Genomic DNA, 14,610 nt, shown 5'->3' with positions numbered 1-14,610 from the left:
GTGGTATGTTTCTTAAGAGACCATTTGTTTTTGTCGTCAGTCCTTTGACAAAAACACATGTTTGGTTGTGTTCCGTGAGTTACTGCTTATGTGCTTAAACCGATATCAGTTTACTCCCTATGCCCTAGAGAACTGTTCATAACTTCCGTTTTCACTAAGGAAGCAAACATATGACGACCAAAAGATTAATAACGACTTGTGCCAGAACTGCAGTCTCTGGACTCTGTCCCTCGTTCGAAACTGGATCTGTATCCGGCCTCAGATGAAAGGGTAGAGAGCCACCTATTAGAGGGATCGCGATTCAAGGGAACCAATATGGAGTGGTCGGTTTGGGTTTCGATAAAATCAAAACTTCACGAAAAAAGAATCATTAAGCGGTGCAACACTCGTCCGTCGCGTATGCATCCGTGAAACATGCGATACTCATGATATTCGAGGAAATGGAGTTGGATAGGAATTTTCTTTTTTCCACAGATGTGACAACATTTAAAGTCAGTAGCACGGCCAATACCCATATGTTCTATGCCGCTATGAAAACTCGTATGCTACCTCCTCTCAAGGTGCGACTAGTCCCGAAATATACGGGCCCTTTTCCACTTGGCCAGGAATAGAGTGAATTCGAAACCAACTGCAACAAAACCCAAGAAAATGCAGCACAAAGCTACTGCTCGTTAGCTCGTGCTTTCCTGGCAACCACATACTCGCAGTTTTAACGTTATCGGTTTAATCATATACGGGTTACACCTCAACACTGACGTATGGTGCATTTTACAGAAACACATTTTTAATACAGAAATGAGAATAAAGAATTCTATCGTACTGCATTTTTTCCGCTAGCACCTCACTTCTGCACTGTACTTCCTGCAAACCACCTGAATCAAGCTCACGAGTCACTGGTGGTCCGCAAACTTCACTCAGGAAATCATTGGTCTAACGGCTGCAATAAAATGAAACACACTTTGCGATCAACCTGTTGCAGTTTCTTTGTGCAAGATCCAGTGCTCTTTCAGGGGTCACCGTCAGCCGATCAAGGTAACGTACAGCCTCTCCGTTAGTCGCCATTCTGATGTGCCTGTAATTTGATTCGGTTGAAGTGATCAGCAGCTGAACACCGCGCCGTCGAGGAGGATGCGGACGGTAAACGGACCGCAGAAACTGTGGGCACGGAACATGGTTTCCTAATGAAGACGTATGGGAGACTGGAGGTTTAGTTCCAAGCATTCATAACCCCGACCTTACGCGCAACAGATTCACGTTCCGGCAGTGTTACTCCCGGTACCCTTTGGATAGGAAGTGGGCGGACACCATCGCGGGACTGCATACTGAGGAGAAGGGCAGAATCCCTGCCCCTGAGGGAACATAGTCCGTTCTTCCAGGCTGCAGCCAGGTATCCCGCTATTAACGGCATTAACAAATTTTAAAGTGTAAGACTAAAATGAACTCAAATATCAAATTTCGTTTGAAACCGTTCAAGCAGTTCAAACGCTGGGGCGGGGCCACAAAGGCACGCAGACAGCACGGTGATCTCATAAGCGTACTTTATCTTTCCATAAGTAGGCCCTGCAGATACAGTGCCGAGACTGACAAACAGCGTGTGGTGAAAGTAAGGCCCAGACACATCCGTAGCAAGTATGACTCACATCCACGGGTTACCCGCTTCGAAACTCGACTGGGAATCTGTTCTCTTGTCATGTTATTGCTCACGATTTTCCTCAGTCTCTGACAGCAAAATGTCGGGAGAGTACATTCAGAAGAGGCCACAACCCCCCCCCCCCAAGTATTCTTCCCGGCTCATCATTCGAAATCAAAACCTCACATTTGATGCAATCATAAAACAGTAGAGTAAACAACAGGGACATGGTTCTGTATCGTAGAGTCACTTCTGAAGCCTCTATAATCCCAGGTATTTTGTCTTGTCTCGAGAGGAGTTTTACACACGTCGGTTACTGTACTTCCTGCCCCTTCTTTGGCATGTCAAGCGGCAGGCAATTCCGCACGCTCTCCCGTAACTGAGGTCACGTATACTGAAGGCGTTTAACGTCACTTCCAGAGTTAAATTAGTTCTGAAACGTATTTAAATTATGCATAAGTTAAGCAGCTTAACACAGCATTACTTGAAAAACTAAATTTTGTGACCAACACAGTACCCCCCCCAGATAAAACTACACATCTCTACATCATTTATTCCCAACTTGTGACTCGGGAATCCGGCGGGAGAATGGGAAACTTGCTCGGGATGGACACCATAAAGATGTATGGCAGTGGACGTATAGATGCACGTTTTCTTGACCTCGGCAGTAGTTGGAAGTGAGTGGTCAGCTCCATGCCCCGGCCGCTTTACCCGCGGGGAAAGAGCACCCATTGGATAGACCCCAGACCCGGTCTGGACGTGGGAAAAAAAAAAGTTTGACCCTACCGGGACTCGAACTCCAACCCCTCACAGTCCAGCCCGTAGCCAGTCGTTATACCGAGTAAGCTATCAGACGGGAGGGTGACAAATTTCTTTATGCCATTACTCCTCCAAGTACACAGAGTCTAATCACGACATCCAATGTCGAAAAAACATATATGTTTGAAGATCATATTCTATATATATATATATATATATAAACTTAATGACAGTGACGTCAGGTGACGACAAAGACCAAGACAGAATTAGTACTATAATCAGCATAATCAGCGAACTATCGGAGCTCTGTGTCACCATAAGCCCCAGTAGCTGCTTTGTGATTTTATTGTATGGAAAGATTAGTTTAGGAAATTCACATGGAACTGTTAAATGCTTTCTCCTGCTCTTTGTGTTACATTATTTCCTTTCACTGGGAAAATAATTTGTTCAAACAAAGTGCAATGCTTAGTTTCGTGGGGATGACCCCAGGTCGAGGGCATGTGTAGAAGAGTGGTTTATCTGGAGACGTGTTAACAAAAGCATGCCACGGTAAGACACGGTCATGTGACAGCATTCTCCATGAGGAAGCAAGGAAAACCACCAAAACCTAAGTTCGGGTAGTCTGTTTCGAGGCCGATTTTGGCACATGGTTCCCCTCGAATAAAATGCAAGCGTGCTGTCCAGTGTTAATGTTTCCCTTCTCATTCCACTGTCACGTTTGGTCGGCAAAGAATGCATAATTCCAGAAGGCAGTTACCTTATTTTATTTTTCCGAAGACTGTGCTCTTTGTGCGATAAAGTTTGAGGGCACACGCTCAGCGCTTTCACGTCTCTGGCCTACGACAACTTACGCAAAGCGCTTGCTGATAACGAAGGTTCCCACTACCATAGTCCCTGTGAACAGAATGGCTAGAGACCGGACGGGAATATAGCGACTACTTTCTGTGGCTTCAATATACTCGAAAGTTCATCACATTTTTTCATAAAAGCCTACCAGTGAAACCTCCCTTTCCTACCCTATTTCTTCAAGATCCAATTTAACGTATCCTCCCACCTAGTGACCCAGTGGCCCCTTCCTTCTGTATTTCTCCTCAATAAACTCATTTTACTTGGTATGCGCCTGAAGACATGTTTCTTGAACGAATATAAAAATTTATCCTCACAGAAATTATTTTACAATTAACGTTATTGTGTTATTCGTTGGGAGGATTTTACAAAACCCTTAACTTAAGTCACAGCCTTTCCAGAACGTGCTCGTATGTTACCGAAGATAGAGGTCAGGTGTGTAGTACTTCTGCTTCGTATTCGAGAGGTCCCGGTTTTAAATCTCGGCGTGGAAACGAATTATTCTGAGTTACTCGTAGTTTCACCGTCCCTTGCGGGCAAACGTCGGATCAGTACGCTAACTGGGATACCACAGCATCCCCTTCCATTTCATTATTGACTGAACCATCCTTTCCTTCGACGCTATACAGTTCGTGCTGTTGGCAGCGCCGCTCAATAAACTATAAATGAGTAAATTCGCGTATCCTGAAGCACTTATGTACGGGAACACTATGGTTAATGTAGCGACGCCGTCAGAAACTCAGACCACAGAGCGCTGACTAGTGAATAATGAACTGGTGAGGATATGTAAGGACGCGTTCATGGTCTAACTCGAGATACTATTCCGGCATCTGCCTGCGAAGACCCAGGATAATTAACGTCGAGGCCTGGATTACAATCGGTGACCCCCTGAACACAAGCCCGAAACGGTAACGCTGACTGTGAACATCAGAGCAGTACTAATGCCACTGCTGGTGACAAACAGTAATCAATAAAAAGGGCGAAACACGCTCTATGTTTCGTCCTAGCATAACTATAAAATGAAAATAGGAAAGGCCAACCACACACCATGGTCGAGTAGGCAGCTCCTCCTGCTACCCACTCATGAAATCCTGGCCGATAATTTTCGCGGTTCCCTCACATTCAAGTCAAACTGTTTTACAGTACCCCAAATTACTCCACGACAACATCCTTTCAGTTCATTATTCACCATCATCCGATCCTTCGACGCTATAGTTTTAGGTTACATACTTACTTACTTACTTACTCATGGAGCTGAGCCCTTCTTGAGGAGCCAATTCTGCAGCTACTCAAGAACTTCCCAGCATTTTATGGAACCCGAAGGTTCATCACAGTGTTCACAAGAGCCCTCCACTGGACCCTATCCTGAGCCAGATCCATCCAATCCATACCATTCCATCCTATCTCTGTAAGATCCATTCTAATATTATCCACCAACCTACGCCTTGGTCTTCCCTGTGGCCTCTTTCCTTCTTGCTTTCCCACCTTTATCCTATAAGCATTCCTTGTCTCCCCCATTCGTGCTACATGACCTGCCCACCTCATCCTCCTTGACTTGATCATTCTAATTATACTTGGAGAAGTTTTAGGTTACTAATGCCATTTAATAAACCATTAGTATATAAATGTAAAATCTTAACAGTAAGGTCATAACCGCCTTAAATCGCACATAGCCAGCTTGATAAGAATTCCTACAGCAAGTAGTCATCTAAATCAGTGACATTTCTCCTACCTCTTTCAGTATTTACTCTTTTAAAGTTTGGAGTCGATAAGCGGTCACGAGGGCTGGCTAAACAGAAAACACCGGCAACAATGTGAAGCAGACCTCAGCAAAAAGAACTAGGTTACTGTTAGTGAACAGGAACTAGCTGAGACAGGTGACAGAGAACTTTATACAGAGCACTATCACTTGAAGCAACATCTGTTGAAACTAATTACTAGGCCTACTTCTAAGTGATATCACAGCAAAGAAGAAACGACATTGCACACCCTGTATGATGATAATACTTCCACCATATTATCATTTTGCCATCAGGAAACCTACTTTGTGGAACACACTTGTGTGTTCGGATTTTGGTTGTATCTTAGAATGACACGGTAACACATTTCTGCAATACTGATATCCATGGAGCATTTGATAACAAAACTTTTTTTTTCTATCAGGTGTTGACTTTTCCAGAAACAATCCGAGACCCAATGTATTTTTCTGTACCCCAAAACCTCCAGCCAACAGGTCTGACAAGGTAATGAGCTCTATACAAGCTGCAGGACTATCAGAGGGCAGATATTAGGAAAGGACAGGATGTGCACAACAGACGAGGAACAGTCATGGTGCTATGATAATTTAACGTCTATCCTGTTAAAACTAAATTTTAAAAATCGAATCTACTCAATTATAGTAAACAAGAAACGTCCAGATAGATTATACATTACTGAGTGGACAACAGGAAAATATTTTATACAAATACAAATGATTTTAATGTCGATACAAACCCTTACGCTGAGATGGAAATGGAAAGTACCATTAATCAGATTAAGAACGCCAACATTAAGGCAAATTTCTAACTACAGGAAAAACCTGCTAATAATCACATATAAGATTATACAGCATAAAGTCAAATATATAAACAGCTTCGGTTATCCAGTCGGTGCAAATGTTGAATTCACCAAGAACTTGCATAAAAATCAACACTGAAAAGCATTACAGTAAACTTTGAAAATTAAAAACTGGGAAGATATATGCTGGCCATTCAGTTTAACAGTATAACCCCTGCCCCTTTCAACATTTAACATAGAGTGAAGCTGTATATCATTTGCTTCTTATATGGAAATGCTATGGACAAAATTTATGTTGTCCGATGCATGGCCAATGACATATTTGTTGCCTGAGACAATACACAAGTTCCTTCTATACTAACTGTTGCCAGAACAAAGAATAAAGGCTTAAATGATGTTCACTGTGTACCCAAAATGCACTTTAACTACTCAATGCTCTGCTAATGGACCCATAAAGTTTTAACCAAAGCTCACAACCTGACTCCAGCTTAAGTCAAATTACTCTAGTTCACATCCTCAGAACTTATTCCCTAACATCATTTTACTATTATCCTCTCATTTCCTTCTTGGTAATCCTAATGGTCATTTTCCAACAGGTTGCCCTATAAAAACTCTGTAGGTATTTCTCATTTCCTTCCTCCTAGATACGTGTCCAGTGTACTGTAACCTTAGTAATTTTACTACTTTGATAATGCTAGGGAAAGTGTATAAATTATGACATCCTTCACATAGAATGTCCTTCACTACAGACACTATTAATCTTCCATGGAATCCATATAAATAAAAACGTAACTGTTGGTTTGTCTCTCCTCGAAGATCTCCGAAAGTTCTTCACCGATTGCCTCGAAATTTTGATAGAACGTTGCATTCGAATACGCGCGCATTTTTATATGCCTATTATGTAGATGTCACGCCTGTGACAGGTAAAAACATGTCACATGTTCGGAATCCAGGAGTCGTTTCGATAGTAACGCTGGAACAGACCGTTGCATATGTTCCATTGCGTAACAATGGATGAAACTGGAAAGTATACTTCCATGGAAATGCAATAACAGTGGACCATTGCATAGGAATTGAGGTTCCCTTGCGTAACAACGGATGAAACGAAAGACTTCTACAAGGCGTTCTCTGCTAGCATTTCCTAAGCAACAGATGAAACTAACTCTTCGATTAGGTATTCCCTATCCCGTCCGACCGCTGGCTATATGTATAAGAGAGTGTAGCTCCGGCGACTGTTCAGTATCATGAGTGACTCGTGTATCACGAGTCTGGAATAACCGCCGAGGAAGTGAGTCTTGAGTATAGTTTATTTTTCATTGTTTTTCATTTCGTTTTCTTAACTGTTCTCCTTATTTTTCAGTGCAATTGGCAGTGGGATTGAGCTGTGTCGATCGATCTGTGTTTGAACTGAAATATTTTGTTAGTATTTTTTTTTGTTTCTTTGTTTTCCAGTTTGTATTCTTTACTTTTTTTATGTTTTGCAATTTTAACAGTTGCATAAGATAAGAAGTTCCACNATTGAAATATTTTGTTAGTATTTTTTTTTTTGTTTCTTTGTTTTCCAGTTCGTATTCTTTACTTTTTTTATGTTTTGCAATTTTAACAGTTGCATAGGATAAGAAGTTCCATTGCATAACAACGGATGAAACCGGAAAGTATACTTCCATGGAAACGCCGAATATAAACAGTCTACAGGAAGCCGCCGTGTGTGTCATTTACCACAGCGTTCATTTCGTGAGTATAGTTTATTTTTCATTGTTTTTCATTTTGTTTTCTTAACTGTTTTCCTTATTTTCCGGTGCATTTGGCGGTCGTACTCGCGGAGCGGAAGCAATGCGTCAAGTAATTTCAAATCTAACTGGGGAAGAACGGGCAGACTGAGCCACAGCAAGGCGTGGCCGGGCACAGCTAGTAATGAATAAATCACTGAATTAACTGCAGTGCAACTAATTGCTTGTGATTCCTCAGCCCCTCCAACCAAATGTCGAGACAGTAGCCATATAGAAGGTACAACCAACATCCCCCCAATCTGAATGCCTTGCAAAAGGAGTGGGCGATGAACATCTCTTCAACTCTGAAACATGAACCCCCTTGTTTTCTTCATACAAATACTTGGAAAATCAAAACAAATTTGTCACTTGTCATTCTGAATTCCACACTTCAAATCTCAATATCACTGTCTGCACTCTTCACCAAAACTTGTCCTGGTGTTTTATTAAACTCTACACCCTGAGGACTTATGAGGGAGTTGAAGTACAACTCCACACATTAACCTCAGAATTAGACAGCTGTCAGTGGTCAGCTTCACCTCCCAGTCACTTTACCTCTGGGGGATGAACCCCTCATACTCTCTGGAAAGGATGCTGAGTGGGCCTCAGATCCTGTTTGAACTCTGTGGAGAAAATTCTTTGCCCGGAAAGAAATCACACCCCCTTTTCCCTGGTCATTCAGCTTGCAGCCCAGGCAGTATAAGCACAGAGCTACCTAAGCCCCTCACTCTGGAACAGCAGCATGTACAGAACTATGGTGGGCTATATGGACAAATGGAATATATTTTCATGTTTCAATCACTATTCGGACAAAATGCATAAAATTAACATATAGTCACAAGGCCATTTCTGCCCCACTGAATGTTTCATCTCTGAAACTATTTAACACTTTCAATGAAATCCGCTATTGCATGTTCACGCTAGTTAATCAAGCAAATTTAATTTTGGTTTGTACCAGTCCAGTACAGCGACATATCTTCTTGCATGACCATGAAGCCTGCATTCCACAATGTAAATTTAATTTGGTATGTATCAGTTTAAAATACAAACATTCCTCCTTGCTTCACAATGAAATGAGCATTCCGCAAACAGCAACATAGTCAAGTCTCTTCCCTGTGATCAGTTACTTAAGCAGTCAAGGGACAGCACATGGAGCTATAGAGCATGAGATACAAATGGCATCATTAAATATTCCACAAATAAAATGGAATACAGAAGTCATAGCATTAATAAAGCTACCCTTACTACAACTGATTCTGGAAATTACATTCTTCTCCTCAAATGAATTCTTCAAATCTTCAGAACACGTTTTGGTTACCTACATGCAACTCTTTGTGGTGAAATTCCAGTTCATATGTTTTCCGAAAGCTACTCCAGGTTTTTCAAACCACACTACAAAGTAGATGTCACACAGGGTTAAATCGGAACAGCATGCTCGCCACAAACACTGGCTCATTATTCTGTCACCTAGCACTTCATCTGTGCTAGCATAGAAATATGGACTCTGTGGCCAGTAAATGAACCTTGCTAAGGAAGCTTGTACAGCCTCTCTTCTGCAGCTATCTCAGAAAAAATTTAATCTCACATCTGTGTCGCACATATTTCATGTGGAAAACCGGTCTGATGATTCATCTGCAATTTATTCTTGATATCTCCTACAGCACTTTCTCACAGACCACAAACTTACATAACATTCAAACAAAAATTCATGTTGTACCAGTGTATGCCTTGTTCTTCCATATACCACAAACAAGTGAATTCACTCTGAAAGGAGACATCTCACTGACCTGGGCATTCAGAAGAGTATGTGGCTGTGCGCTTATCATCGGTTGTTTATTCTACTGAATTCCAGTCAATGACTTACTACCTCCCTATTTGTGGAAAGCATGCTTCATAGTCAAGCAGGTAACAAAATACCTGTATAGCCCCTCACAAGCTCAAAGGCTACCGGTTTTTCTCAAAAAAAAAATGCTTACTGTATAAAAAACTTGTACATGACATAACTTCATTTAGGTCTGAAACATTTTTGATATGGTACATAAGCAATGAAAGTACATGGAAAAATAATTTAGTACAAATATTAAGTTTTTGGACATTATCCATCGCCTTGCCTTTATCTAAAAACTGTCCTGTTTATTTTTCAAACCGCAACATATCAGAGACTGAATTGTCTCTGATACATTGTGTTTTGAAAAATAAACACGATGGTTTTTAGATAAAGACAAGACAATGGATAATGTCCAATGTGCCACTGACACTAACTTTTAGATCTTAAAAATAATTTAACCACAAAACGTTGTAACCATTATTTCTTTCCTTAGTGGGGGGTGGAGTCCAACTGGTTCCACTCAGCACGGCGGCCACTGATTGGCCTACTGAAGCCTGCCCTGGGTGATTATGATGATGGAGAACTTGGTGGAATGAAGATTGGCAGGGGAAACTGAGGTACTTGAGAAAACCTGCCCCATTGCCACTTTGTCCACCACAAATCCCACCTGACCAGAGCTGGGCTCAAACACGGGCCGGTGCAGTGGGAAGCCAGCGACTAACCACTTGAGCTATGGCGCGGCCATGTTGTAACCACAGTGTGATCTTAACAACAGACTTGTATGTGTACCATTTAGGACAATGATATATGTGATATCACATACATGATATATGTACTCATGTCTACCAAAATGGAGTACAACTTCTCATTCTTACGGAAACAAGACATCAATCTGCATTACTCAAATGGTTAAATGTAACATCATTCATGGGATACCAATCAGTGTTTTCTGAAAAGCATTTATGCCATGACAAAAATGTTCATCTCCTCTAACATACATTGGATTTCCTTTGTAATACTGTATGACCTTAACAAGGTGGGTAGATTTGGATGTTCCGATTGTCTGGTAAGCTATGTCATCAGTCGGATAAGCTCCTGGTAGAGGCCTGATGAAAGCTAGCCCTGATCCTACAGGTTAACCATGCAAAACAATGTGTGGTAAGCAATCTAACAACAGATACTGAACGGAAGCGATCTATCATAAAGGAGGCCAATGTTCTTACAGGAACGTAGAATCTATGACTAAGTATAGATCAGCACATGAATATTCAACAAAAGTGAATTTTCAAAGTTGTTACAAAAGATAAATTTAAAAAATCTCACATAAATTTCTCATATATATAATATATATTGCATGGAAGTTCATGTCACATTATTTTCATCTCATGGGAAGTCACACAGAAGAAATATTAATAAAACACTGCTGCTAATATTATTCATTCAACTAATTCCTTGACAAAGTTGAATGATCGATCAGAAATTTTAAGAAACATGTTGCATGGACTCTCACAATTATATTTAAGGGCTTCTATACACCATACATGAAAGAATAAGCTGGTACTTAACACTTACCCTTGATCTATCCTGTCCACTGCAGTGGGTCCTGGAATCTGGCCAGGCATTATGCCATGAGCAGGAATCGGCCCCGGAATGGGATGGCTTGGTCCATGACCATAAGGAGACCCTGGAGGAATGCCAAACTGAGGGGCACCAAATGCTTGTCCAGGAGATGCAAAATGAGGATTACCACCTCCAGGAGGTACAAATGGAGGCCCAGAGGAGCCAGGACGACCAACAAACTGTGGTCCTCCAGCTGAAGGAGAGCCATAAGGCCCTGGCCCTGGTCCATTGTATGGTGGCCCATTATTGGGAGGTGGAGGGAAGCCCGCATTTCCAACAGACTGAGGTGGGCCAGGTCCTGGCGTGGACGAGCCTGAGGGTGCGGGAGAGGCTGTATATTGAGGTGTCGCTGATCCTGGAGGAGGCCCAGAGTAAGGAGGCGCACCAGCTGGAGAACCGGCCCCCGCCGGCGGGCCTGGAAAGGGTGATGGCCCCTGGAAGCCCGCCGGCGGCCCAGAGAAATTTTGTCCTGAGTTAGGTGCAAAGTTCTGGGGCTCCGAGCCTGGTGGCGGTCCCTTCCAGGTGGCAGCAGGGTCCTCCAGTGTGGCTGGCAGCGTGATTGGTGGCACACCACGACCTCTACAGCCTGTAATCACAAATTAAAACCAAAATAAGACAACAAAATGTGAAATGAATGCGTACATCACAGCACTATACTTCTTGAACACGGATACCGCAAAAATACACAAGTACTAAAACTTATTTTTGTTCTTAGGTTTTTGCAACTTGCGTCTAATGTGTAACTTAGTTTGTGAAGTTTGGCTGTGTCATATGTTGAAGCCACTGCAGTGTTTCAGCATTCACTACAGCTGTCATCTTCATGGTCAATTCACCCTGAATATGACAACTGCAATGTACAATGGCATGAATCACCCCTGAAAGCCTAAGTTATATATGTATAACCTCAATTTAAGAGAAAAATTTTATTCAAATGCAACAAAATTTTAATATTAAGGAAAGCCCCTTGGGTTTTCTAAGCTATAAATGCTACACTACACAAACGCTTGATATACTAGTATTTTATACAGGTGTATTCTACATACATCTGTACAGAGCAAGAACATTTATGGGAATGATGTCCACTGCTTCCGAAACACATTCGTTTCAAAAGCTACAATATTTGAAGAACAAATGTAGAAACATCATTGATCCTTGAAAATCAAGTCCTATGTTCTAAACCAATTATCGTGAAGGTCATCAAACAATGTTTTTTCACCTTTTAGTTCCCATTTGTGGCACATAAAATCACATTACTTTACCACAAACGATCACACTAATAACATATTCAAATTATAATAAGATTACTCTTCTAACACATTCAAATTTTAATCTCTTTTGTTGCTAAATAATAATTTTATCGTGTACGTAAAGGTAACTTGCAGACCACAAATTTCCTTTAGAAAGTAAATATAGCACAGAACTCGTTTCTTTTAGCATCTATCAAAATGAGAGCGCGAAATGAATGTGAAAAATATCTGGTATCCTTTAATAAGTAGTTAAATACAACGCCACATGAAATAGGATTGACTTCAAATTCTTGATTTCATGAAAATTAATGGCAACACAGTGCTATTATTAAATATTACTAATATTTGTAAATATATTCTGAACTTCTAATTCACAGTCATTAAAGGTTTGTTGTATTAAGTTATTACAAAAACTCTTAATCAACAATACTGATAGGTTATGTTAACCTATACAATTAAATCTTTACAGTTGGCAATGCTATGTCCACTACATCTTACACTAAGAATTACTTAAATTACTGCATACGTTGGGCTAGAGCCCTACAAACAAAAATATTAATTTACATTTCTTGTTTCGTTGGCCGCCGCGTCCTTGTCTCATTCTGTCAGTGTCAGAATACGCGAAAATTCAATGTTTTTGTATTGTGCCTTACTAGACGCATAACTCGGAGTACACTCTAAGTTCTGGCCTATATCGACGCACAATTCAACACAGTGTGAAGCATAACTTAACACAAACTGAAATAAATCATTCCAGATAAACATTTCTGTCCTTTCACAGCATTTCTCCTTCATTCTGTAAAAATTCAGTCCGCCTGGTTAGATATTCCTCTTTTCTAAATAACTTCTCAAGAAACGCAGCAAGTAAACACCACCATGATCAAAATAACACTATTCTTATATTCCCCACAATGGAAAATTTCTACGAAAACTAATATTCTTCATATATGTAATTACTTGAAAATATTTCACAATAAATAAAACGATATAAGTAGTTCATTTATATTAAAAACATATTATTAATTTCTCACTTGATTCAAGTCCCATTTTTAAATCAACATAAAAGTATGTGTTACTACACCAAAAAAAGTCCGTAAAACGACATAAAAACTTCACTGTTTCCCTCTAAATATTCATTTTCGTGCAGAAGTAACCACAAGCTACATATGCATCCACACAAATAGCAAAATTATAAAATTAATTACGAACGCGATAATTAAACTCCGCTAAAATTCACGACAGTACTTCCGACATAATACACCATTTTTCTTTTCCGAACTCACATAAATAGATATTGAAATATTTTAAATCAAAAACCGAACGCCCACCTTTCTTGCCTCTTGCGAGGGCCGTTTGCGTGCGAGAGGATGTGACAGACGTGTCAACTAATTTTCTTCTTAGGCCTTCTGCAAAAATTATCCTGCGAGAAGCCACGGAATGCTGCCATTTTTACAGCACGAAGCAACCGGCTGAGGGAGGCAGCTGTGGGCATGTTGTCCTGCCACACATCCTCGTTGATAGCAAGCCACTCTGTAGATGACGACGATCACCGTCCAGCTGTTTTAACTTATTTTCCTGACTTATGAAGTGAAACTTTTATTTTTTCTTGTTTTTTCGATACTTTCATCCGCTGAATTTTTTCGTTCGCAAGTCTTCCATCGTGAACTCACAGTCAACGGCGGTTGACAGTGTCACCCTAAAAATCAATAAAGTTCTCCCCCCTAGCCCTTCCCGCCTCCCCCTATTCCGCAACACTATACGACTATCATTACTAGGCACAATGTAATTGAACAGCGACGCTTCCCTAAATCTGGGCGGTGGCCCCTAAGCGAGCACCGCCTCTTTTTTTTTCGGAGCACTTTTCTGGAGTTGAAGAGAGACACAATTGCCACGTCCTAATGTAGATCAGTCTACCCTGGCATGACTTTGCTCACTTCTGGAACGTCTGTAAAAAAAAGTTCCAGTTGAAGGAAAGATGCGTTGCCGGCTGCCGCTCTGGACACCGGTTGACATTACAAGTTAAAACACCGAACTATGAATTTACGAGCTCGATGACGCAGCATTTCAATGACGTCTGTCTGCCCGTCTATGAGGAGATTAATTATATCTATGGTGGTATTTGTCGCTAGGGGTCATTGGCTTGGGGGTCCTCCTTTACGAGCGAGGTAGCATCACCTGGCGTAACTCCTGCGAGGAAGGTCTTGTTCAAGTTCCACAGAAAGGTGCTGTCCAGTTCAAGGGCACCACAAAGGGCCAGCCAGCTATTTTAATTATTTGACCTTGTCACTTGACTCGAAGCGATAGCTGTCTACCAGACACTTGCAGTCCTCCCCCCACTTCACCTCTGCCGACGAA

The 14,610-nt window shown here is 41.2% G+C and overlaps 1 protein-coding gene across 4 annotated transcripts in view; it reads right to left on the bottom strand.

Moving 5' to 3' along the window:
- Positions 1-13,154, bottom strand: part of LOC111865994 (LIM domain-binding protein 2) — a 96,833-nt gene extending 83,679 nt beyond the window's left edge. For 2 of the 4 annotated variants that reach the window (XM_023854460.2, XM_023854462.2), the window contains exons 1-2: positions 12,820-13,153; positions 10,961-11,594 (exon numbers count right to left, since the gene is read on the bottom strand). In XM_023854460.2, coding sequence (XP_023710228.1) covers positions 10,961-11,594; positions 12,820-12,856 — 671 coding nt within the window. In that variant the 5' untranslated portion in view covers positions 12,857-13,153. Of the gene's footprint in view, positions 1-10,960; positions 11,595-12,819 lie in introns of all 4 variants that reach the window. The other 2 variants (XM_033752062.1, XM_023854461.2) reach the window with 2 other exon arrangements.
- Between the last annotated feature and the right edge of the window lie 1,456 nt (positions 13,155-14,610).

The sequence above is a fragment of the Cryptotermes secundus genome, unplaced genomic scaffold (assembly GCF_002891405.2).
Source record: "Cryptotermes secundus unplaced genomic scaffold, Csec_1.0 scaffold72, whole genome shotgun sequence".
Lineage (NCBI taxonomy): Eukaryota > Metazoa > Arthropoda > Insecta > Blattodea > Kalotermitidae > Cryptotermes > Cryptotermes secundus.
The sequence above is the reverse complement of the archived record's forward strand: the minus strand, read 5'-3'. Positions and strand labels throughout refer to the sequence as shown.